The sequence below is a fragment of the Halichondria panicea genome, chromosome 17, assembly GCF_963675165.1.
Source record: "Halichondria panicea chromosome 17, odHalPani1.1, whole genome shotgun sequence".
Classification (NCBI taxonomy): Eukaryota; Metazoa; Porifera; class Demospongiae; order Suberitida; family Halichondriidae; genus Halichondria; species Halichondria panicea.
Genome location: NC_087393.1, coordinates 883,878 through 893,485, shown reverse-complemented (window position 1 = coordinate 893,485; position 9,608 = coordinate 883,878). Strand labels below are relative to the sequence as shown.

At 42.7% G+C, this 9,608-nt stretch overlaps 4 protein-coding genes across 4 annotated transcripts; 1 reads left to right on the top strand and 3 right to left on the bottom strand.

Annotated features, from left to right (window-relative positions):
• Positions 1–63: 63 nt before the first annotated feature.
• LOC135351042 (DCN1-like protein 3) lies at positions 64–1,324 on the bottom strand. The gene has a single exon (XM_064549942.1). The coding sequence runs from the start codon at positions 1,151–1,153 to the stop codon at positions 269–271; it is 885 nt and encodes a 294-aa protein (XP_064406012.1). The 5' UTR covers positions 1,154–1,324; the 3' UTR covers positions 64–268.
• Positions 1,325–1,353: 29 nt separating this feature from the next.
• On the bottom strand, positions 1,354–2,971 carry LOC135351041 (18S rRNA aminocarboxypropyltransferase-like). Its single transcript, XM_064549941.1, has 7 exons — positions 2,800–2,971; positions 2,510–2,600; positions 2,055–2,391; positions 1,929–1,998; positions 1,676–1,782; positions 1,548–1,614; positions 1,354–1,490 (listed from the first exon to the last, which is right to left on the bottom strand). The coding sequence occupies exons 1-7, from the start codon at positions 2,961–2,963 to the stop codon at positions 1,430–1,432; spliced, it is 897 nt and encodes a 298-aa protein (XP_064406011.1). The 5' UTR covers positions 2,964–2,971; the 3' UTR covers positions 1,354–1,429.
• A 40-nt stretch (positions 2,972–3,011) lies between these two features.
• Positions 3,012–8,283, top strand: LOC135351037 (olefin beta-lactone synthetase-like). Its single transcript, XM_064549935.1, has 10 exons — positions 3,012–3,200; positions 3,420–3,585; positions 3,869–3,987; positions 4,643–4,818; positions 4,934–5,063; positions 5,505–5,895; positions 6,079–6,179; positions 7,112–7,276; positions 7,527–7,635; positions 7,925–8,283. Exons 1-10 carry the CDS (start codon positions 3,129–3,131, stop codon positions 8,173–8,175), a joined length of 1,680 nt encoding a protein of 559 aa, XP_064406005.1. The 5' UTR covers positions 3,012–3,128; the 3' UTR covers positions 8,176–8,283.
• A 67-nt stretch (positions 8,284–8,350) lies between these two features.
• LOC135351052 (uncharacterized) lies at positions 8,351–9,432 on the bottom strand. Its single transcript, XM_064549955.1, has 4 exons — positions 9,254–9,432; positions 9,053–9,111; positions 8,690–8,821; positions 8,351–8,542 (listed from the first exon to the last, which is right to left on the bottom strand). The coding sequence occupies exons 1-4, from the start codon at positions 9,300–9,302 to the stop codon at positions 8,351–8,353; spliced, it is 432 nt and encodes a 143-aa protein (XP_064406025.1). The 5' UTR covers positions 9,303–9,432.
• Between the last annotated feature and the right edge of the window lie 176 nt (positions 9,433–9,608).

The window sequence follows — 9,608 nt, the reverse complement described above, 5'->3', positions numbered from 1 at the left end:
AATTATATCCGTAATTATCGTTACTAGGGATCAGTTCATTCAGCGAGGAGGGGGTGGATGACCTTTAGGGATAAAAATGTTAATTATAATTATAATTACTGTGCAACTGAATATCATTGAATGACAAAAACCAAATACAATCGTACTAGTACATAACACAGTACATGTTAGGAATATTAAAACACACAGAAACATACAAAAATTAATGAATCAACATACATAGCTAACATAAGAGCATATGAAAAATGCTTTGAAGTCACATGATAGCCTATTTCTCGAGCTCAGCCTCCACAAAATCGTCAAAGAGACTAGGCCAAGCCTCAGATTCATCATAGTTTGTCATGTCAGGTAGAATGGTCTCCACGAATGGCAGAAACATGTTCCAAGTGTCCCTAGATATACCACGAATCTGGTTGAGCTTCAGAAACTCGAACCACCGATTCAAAACCTCCGGTCTTTTTAGCGAGAACACCAGATCCCATAGTGGAACCGCCATGTCGATGGGGAGTGACCTTTGACCTGTGCTGTGGTCTAAACCAAACGAAAAAGTGAAATTATACAAGTCCTTAAAATTTCTTTCGTTTTTGGCTTCGGCCGAGAGTTCAGGGAATCTTTCTTTGAGTGATTTGGCATCGTGTACTCGTAACTTCTGACAGCCATTAACAAACTCCTCTCTTGTGAATCTACACATCTGTGACGCCTCAAACTTCCACGCTAACACCAGTACGATAAACTCTGTCGGCTCTACGCCAAGATCCACACAAAACTTCTCCATTCCATCGGCTAGTATGGCGTCTTCACCGGCATCTTTATACTTTGTGAAGTACTTCTCGATCTGACTGTGCTTGTTGCCGTTACCCTGTCCGCCTATAGACGGTGGGAACTGCCTTGCTGGTACGATCCTGTCTGTACCACTTCTTGTGGCTGTTGGTTTCTCTTGTTTGAGAGAGCTTTGTGGTGGGGTCCTAGGTGAGCTGGAGGCCTGGGTGAGGGATGAGGCTCGTGTCAAGTTGGCTGGTGTCTTGTCAGGAGAGCTAGAGCTAGAGGGGGGTAGCGGTTGAGACCGTCTGTGCTTGTCTTTAGAGCTTTTTTGTTTGGTCCCTCTTGTCTTGACGGAGTTGTCTGATTGATTTCTTGACTGAGAGTGACCCATGGCTGAAGGTTCACAGTAGCTCTTGGTTATAGAGGGTTCAATATACGATCGTTGAGCTACTCTTGTCTTGTAAATAGTTGTAGATTGTATGTTCAATATAAAATACGAGTCATACGTTGTACTTTGTGGTACATAATGTATGTTATTGTAGTAAACTCTGGACTACCGCAAGCTGTGGTTTATATTGATTTGTGACATCATTCTATTAATAGTAACACACAATGAATACATGATTGTATAACAGATGGTTGTCAATGAATAAAAAAACATATAAAATCAATCATTGTGTTCTTTAGTGCTCGTTTTAGCAACACAAGCCGTAAAATCATCAGACGATCTGCAGGAAAGAAAAAAGATTATATATTTAGCAAACTGTGTAAAGTGTAAAACTAACAATGTCTTGTCGTCAGTTTCTGATTCACAGTCGTCTTCAGAACTGGAGCAGCTTGGAGGGTAGTCCACTGCAATCAACAGGAGATAGCAAATCAATTAAATATCGCTATAGCAGTTTGTCACACGTACCTTCTCTTTGTTGACTGGCTTGCAGTCGTTCCTGCTCAAGCCATTCTTGTTGGGCCTTCACGATCTCGGCACCTGTCCTGCATTGTGAGTATCTCTCAAGAAGTTCACTGTGTGTGGGGAGGGAGGGGGGCGGGAGAGAGGACATAATAGCTTGGCACAGTTGGCTAATGTGTTTATCTTGAGGGCACTGTGGTGTATTGTGCTTAAACGTGTGGTGACTAACTGTTGTAAGTGAAAGTCACATTGAGGGCACCTGTTTAGTGATAAGAAACCATGACCCCACTTGAACTGCATAAGTAAACTTTCACCAATGTCACGCAAACCTGGAAAAACAAACTATCGATCATTATCTACACACAGACACATGTGCAGGGGGCACCTGTAATTATCAAAGCAGCTGCAAAAGCTTCCACACACGATAACTTGCAAGGCCGACCATAATTAATTGGATTAGCTGCCACCAGAAACGGTAGTAGCCGTGGGTGAGCCCCTTTCATTTTAGCAAATGGGGTGGAGTCCAGTTTTGCCCAGGAGCAGTCAATCACTGCTAACCCTCTTTGTAGCATAATGTCTCTGTCTTCCTGAGATACACACTTCTCTCCCATTGGGGACAGCACCACACCGGGGAATCGATGAGACAGATGAAGAGTTCGAACAAACCCAAGTCGACACAATTTACGTCCTGAACACTTCTTAGGGTCACAGTGTCCAAGGTCCTACACAGAGAGATGATATATAATCCACATTGATGGAATTTGGCAACCAACAAAACTAAACAATAGGGTGAGAATTTTAATGCTACAGAAACCAATTATATATGGAGCATGTACCCACCCACATAGACAGTTGTACTGTAGTCGAGTCTCCTCCACTCACTGCCATAGCGGAGAGTCTGTCTGACAGGGCGTCTCCTTCACCATCTGAGCTGTGGAAAGAAGAACCACTCTTTGACAGTAACTAATGCATTCTGTAGCTCTTTGGAAGCTTTAGCAATTATAGTTTCGAGAAAATCAAAGGGGACTATTAGGTGAAATGTCCAAGTGGCACTTTAATTCAGACGTTTAGTAAAAGTATTGGTTGTTTCTAGGGCTAGGGATACATTTGGCCGCAGACACAATGCCTACCTAACTCCTGTTGCAACCTCTGTCTCCTTGTGTCCTGACTGACTCCATTTCTTGGCTTGACTCCTCTTAGCTCCCTTCTCACTGTGAGAGGCTTTCCCTGGCCCTTTGGGTCTGTTTTTGGGCATCTTAGGTTTATTTTTTAGCCACGTGGGTGCAAAGGTCATAATATTTGCTGCCCACGTGGATGGAGGCAAGAAAGATTGCGAAGAAGAGTAGCGAGTGCAAAGGTCATTAGGCCAGAAATCCATAATTTTAGTGTGAACTTTAAAGGTGACATCAATTATTTGCTCATCATTCATCAATCAGTCAACCCTGGATCAGATATAGCCATGGAGGCCACGTCCAACTTCTCCTTTCATATTCTTAAGTCCCTCAGACAGTACCCAAACAAAGTGCTACTGGTAAGTTTATTAATTTCCGCTTAAATGAATATGTACATGCTGTAGTAGTCAGTGGTACTGGTATAGGTACGTACATGGTGGTGTTCGCTAGAGTGTGTAATGTTGAGCCATTTTATAGCTAGCTATACTAATTTGATGAGTGATGGAACGTTACTTTTATACGTACGTTCCCCATATCACTGCCCCCCCACCACACCACACCCCCTCTCATTCGTACAGGCAGTGAACAGTGATGACTGTTGTACAGGTGTCCAGCTCCACGAGAAGATCACTGCCACCATCACCCTCCTCAAGTGGAGGGGCGTGTCCCCTAACGACCGAGTCCTCATGACCGTTCCAGTCTCAGTTGACTTCTACGCTATCGCCATAGCTGTCTTTGCTATAGGTAAGTGGAGCATGTACTTGAAGAAATACATCATCATCAGTTAATATTCCCTACCTCCCCTGAGGAGAAAAGTTGTATTTGCTGTATTATAGCAAGAGGTGCAAGCTCTCATTCGCTCATCAGATCAGCTATTCAAAGCATCTGTGGGGCACGCTCGCCCTCTGCCTACAAGCATAGATCTCGAACATCTAATTTATTAATCGTCGTATCTACTCTGGCATGTAGTTATAGTTGTTGGAAAAAAATTTTGACTACAGTATTTCTCCGTACTCTTGGGTTGCAGGTGGCTCTGTGATCATCATTGACCCATCCATGGGCCTGGAGAGATGTGATCATTGCATAGCAGTAGCCAAATCGTCGGTGTGGATCTGGAAAAAAGGTTCAAAGTTCAAGTACATCAAGGTGAAGAGATAAGCTGTGTGTGTACATACTGTACAGTAATACTAACAAGCTTCTGGTTACCTTAACATTTGGATCCGATTTTGGTACAGTCCAAATTTGTCAGCTGGAGCATCACCATTATTTGCAAGCAGGGTTTCATCTAGTGGGGGGAAGCTTCAAAATGCTCAGCTTCTCACCTTCATTTTCTATTATTTGGTCCAACTGTAAGCAATTTCAGAAGTGAGTATGACCTAAATGTTCCTTTGTGCTATCATGCGCACCATATTCCTCCCCCAAGCCTATATCCTAGGTGAAACCCTACAAGTGGGTGAGGATCGTTTTCAGAGCTATCTTTGATTGTCCATAACTTGTGTTCCAAATGTTCGATTTCCAAATAAAAATGTGTATTTAGTAGTAGTGCTATGATAATTATGATGAGGTTAGATCAGTGATTTATTTCGAGCCCAAATGGTCCAAATGGAAAAAAAGCATGGGGTTATAAAATTGAATCATCGTAACAGATACCCTCCATACACACACACACACACACACACAGTACCGCCCCCTCCACACACGCACACACACACACAGTACTTCCCCCCACACACACAAACTACACACACACACAGTACCGCCCCCTCCACACACACACACACACACACACACACACACACAGTACCTCCTCCCCTCGCTGAGCTTGATACCTACACATCTGGAGGTGGGGGACCTCACTCTCCCCACTACCTCTCACGAACTGTTTGACCCCTCAGAGGTCATACCAGTTGACCACGCCCTTGTGACCTTCACTACTGGCAGTACCGGCATGCCCAAACTGTTGCTACGGAAACACAGGTGAGGTTGGTCGAGTCAAATTGACACGTAGCTATTTCTTGAGCACAATCCAACGGCTATGAAATCCAACGGCTATATATGCACATGCTATATGACTAGCCCCACCCCCTCACAGCTTTGTGTTGAAACAGTTCCAAGCAATCTCGATAAGCTACGAGACGGTGATTAAGAGTGAGATTGGGTTGGAGGAGAAGGATGCTGTGTTCATCACCAACCTGCCAGTGTTCCCACTGCACTTCCTTAATGTAGGTACAGTACATGTAGTGTTGGTACACTCTTAACTGACAGTGAATATTGGGCATTTATCTTTGGTGTTTGAGTGCAACCCTAGCTACTTCCCCGTTTTTTTACAAAAGGGTTTTTTTGAATTTGTGTACAGTACATTCCATAGCTGGCACATTTATCAATTCAGTGAACCTGTCTACAGCGTCGTTGGGTAGACTAACAATGGCTGTAATAAAGAGGTTACCTGGTAGCACAGTTAGAATACATGCTATGGAGACTTTGGGGCCCATTAACCTGGCTGTATTATAGATATTGACAAATATCGTGGCAAACATTGCATGAGTCTCTGCACAGAGTTTGCCCAGTCTCTGCAAAAAGTGCTGGCTTGCGAGTCTACATTAACTGAGGGTGACCTGCTTATAGAGTGACCACAATAGACAAGTTCCATTCTTTCCCCTCAGGTTGGCTCTACTTGCCTCATCTATCCCAACATTCTTAAATTCAGTCCTTCAGATGTTCTCAAACAAGCCAAGAAATTCAACGCTACGGCCATAACAGGCTCTCCAGCTTTTGTCGAGAAAATTGCCAATTATGCCATTAAACAGAACATCAGTCTGCCGGTCCAATACACAGCTGTGGGGGGTGCTCCAATCTATAAGGGGGTCTTTAGGAAAATTGCTTCTGTAACCCCCGGACGAAAAGCTGCTGTTATTTACGGCTCCACCGAGGCTGAGCCGGTGAGTGTCGTGTTTGCACAAGAAAAGATGGCGCTTGAGGGAGAGGACAGTGTCGGCCATTGTGTGGGGCAGCCGGTGTTCAAGGGGAGCGTCAAGATCATCAAGATACTGGACGGTGCGGGATCCACTATGAATCATGTGTATTGCGTTACATGTATTTGTGTAGCTCACCTTAGAATGCTGTTTTGTTGATCCATAATTATTGTATAATTATACCAGTAGCGTCATTGCTTATATTTTGTTGCTGAATAGTGTGCTTTTATGCTAAACTGACAGCATATCCTCTCCCTTTCCTCAGGACCCCCCACAGACCCAGTGAATATCGCTAGGGACTACGAGTTACCCCCCGGGGAGATTGGGGAGATCGTTGTATCAGGATGGCACGTCAACACATATCAGGTAAACCCACCACAAACTAATGCTAATTAGTCATTTCCTTCTTTCGCTCTTTGTTCCTCCAATTCCTTCCGTATTTTCTCTGTGAAAAAAGGCCTGCAACGGAGGCTACCACAAAACACTTCTTAATCTTGTTACTTACCTTCCCTCCCACACACACACACACACACACACACACACACACACACACACTACTATCTGTTTAATGCCTTGTGCTAATTCTAAGAACCAAAATTAGAGGTTAACGATAGTTTTGTGCTTGCCACCTATAGAAGAACCACATAGACCCATCCCCATTATCAGATACTACCACCACAAAACCTGGCCCAGACAATACAGGCCTGTACCTTATAAATTAAGCCTCCCTCAAGGTCAGATTTAGTTTACACAAGTACACAGCCATGCACAAGCTAAGTTGAAGTATTACAGCAGCCAATATCAAGTCTAAGATAAGTTCTATACTTTATGTCAGCATTACCTCAAATGTGAATATAGCTTACAATCAGCATGGCCCCAAGTGAATAGCTACAATAATTATTCAGTATACTAGTTGTTCTGAATGCAACAGATGAATGGGGAGTGTTGGTGCACAGTTAAAGACTCTTTAACCCATCATTCTCGACTCTCAAGGTCGGGCATCTGTTTGCCTTTTCTACCTGTATGGTTTTGTGCCGTTTGCTCTTTTGTTCTCCTTTTTTTTTTTTTGCTTGCTTAACTAGATAGGATAATACAAGGTCTCAAGGATCCACCACTAAGTTTAACATTAGGGCATCAGATGCCAACCTTTTTAAAGATTAATTTAAGTGAGCATTCCGTTTGAGCTAGTAACGCGAACAGTTGACACAATTTCTCCCACACAAATGATACTTTTTGTATACCCTCAAACACACACACACACACACAAACACACACACACACACACACACACACACTAGGTGGACGCTGCTAGATTACTAACAGATGATGATGGTCTTGTGTGGCTGAGGATCGAGGATGCCGGTTACATGGATAAGGACGGCAGGATCTGGTTGGTCGGACGAGTCAAGTGGCGGGTGGAGAGGAACGGGGAAACATTCTGGTCCGTACCCGTTGAACAAAAGGTACATAGGGAGAAGCGTTAATATGAGAGGTAGAGTATGCAGTTGCAAGCATTTGTAACTTAGTTTCGATCTGGTGATCTAGTTTGTGTGTTTCTGAAAGCTTAGTTTCAAATGTTGTGCTTAAAACAGTTTTGGCCCTCCTTTTGGGTACAGAATCACAGTAAAAAAACAAAAAACACGTATGCATCACCACACACTGTAATGTAGTTCTTTTACTATTAACCCCCCTATTACCCCCCCCCTCTCTTAGATTCTAGACCGTTGCAGCCTGATCACATTTGCCTCTTATCTCTCTCACAACGGCGAGGCCTGGCTGTTTCTAGAGGCTCCCACTGGCCTACCAGACAGAGAAAAAGCAGGCAAGTGTTCTGCACAATGTACACGTGCTGTACAATCAATATCATGTAGATATTACTAGTGAAAGTCAAGTGTATGCATTATGTGTTTCCCTATCACTTAGCGCTCTGCTTGATAGTTTCTTATTGACAGACAGTTATTTTTAACAGTCATATTATATCAACTTAGCTATGTACGATGTCCTAACCACCTTGTTACACATACAAACATACACACATAATTATACACACACACACGCACACACACACACACACACACACACACACACACACACACACACACACACTGCAGGTGTAGAGTCCCTGTTGAGCAGAGAGGGTATACCAGTGGACCATCTCAGTATTCGTAAGAGCCTTCCAAGAGACAGGAGACATCAGTCAAAGCCCAATACAGCTGCTCTATTCAACAAGTCCAATCCAAACAGTTTCTCAAAAATCATTAAACTGTTCCTACGAGCAAACACTATGTTAGCTGTTGTTTTTATTTTCTTTCAGATGATGCTGATTGCGTTTGTGAGTTTGTACATCTTAGGAAATTTGTAATAGCCCCACTCATCAATAATTATTGTTTTTTATATCGAATTTAAATTTTCACTCAACATAATTTTTCTGAATGAGAATATTGATGAACTATATATATTATAATTATAAGCTATTCAATGAGAAAATGAAATGTGAATCAATTAATCAACCATTCAAAACATTCTACAGCATGGCCTTAGAAACGAAATCCTTTAGAAGCTGCATCAATGAATATAAATATAAGTACCAACAGAATAGCCACGAAAAGCAGAATAATGGCGGTTAGAATGCCTAGGCCAGTCATCACAGCAGTGTTGGTGAAACAGAGTGCCTTGTCAGAAGCTTTCCTCGCTCCTTCCATGTCCCCAACTCTTAGCTTGGAGTTGACCTGCACAAAGCAGCAAACCTATAAATTCCTAGAGGCTTAACAAGGTACTACATTGTTGACACACAAGCTTACAGTGTCAAATGTACACATCCTTATTGCATGCATGAATGGAGTACATTACTGAATTTTTTGTGGCGAGCTGCTTACATCGTTGGAGCATTTAACAGCTGCCAGTCCACAGCAGCAGCAGCATGCCGTTGCCATGAGCAACCTGTCCCTATAGTTGCTCGGGCGAGACACTGCCACAGGAGCACCATACTCAAAACCGATCAACTTGTACTGCAAATGAGCGAAACAAAATCATTAAAAACTGAACACTCAACTTCCATTTTGTCTACTGAGAGATGTAGTTTCAGTTAGCATGCATAGACAACATGTTTAAGGAGCCTAAAATAAGAGAGTGCATTCCATAGTGCTTACTGTGTGCAAGTGACTAAAATTAAAATCTATAATTATACCATGAAGCTCACATGTTGCATGCTAAATGCTTATTTATCACTCAGTACTCACATCCACAATGACTATACTCTCTGCTTCCTCCTCCAGTGTTTTGCATTCACTCTTGATATCTGCAGGGGGGGGGGGTCAACAGAAGATTGTAAGTAAGGCCTGATTGTATTTTATGATGAGTTAGATCTATAAGTATAACTAAGCTGCATACAAATTCCAGCTAGCTGCTTAGACATGGCTATTGGCTACAATAAATCTTACCTGCTTCATTGGCCATGATGGCTGAATACTTAAACTTGAACAAAGACATCACGCAATTGAATATCACAACCAGCTACAATGAACTACAAGCTGTTTTGCGCATGCTCTGTAAGCTAGTCTGCATCAGCCGCCCCACCCTTTTTCAATGCAATGACCGACAAATGGCGCTATATAATTATATAGGTACGATAATTATGCAGTGTATAGCTCTAGTCACAACTTAAATCAAATTTGTATAGAGAGCTAGATATGTGTAAGCATAATAATTATCGGTACGGTAGTAGGGACAAAAATTTACCGTCGCGTCACCCTGGGTAGGATGACGTCATGTAGCGTTTATGAGTTTTGTGTGCAT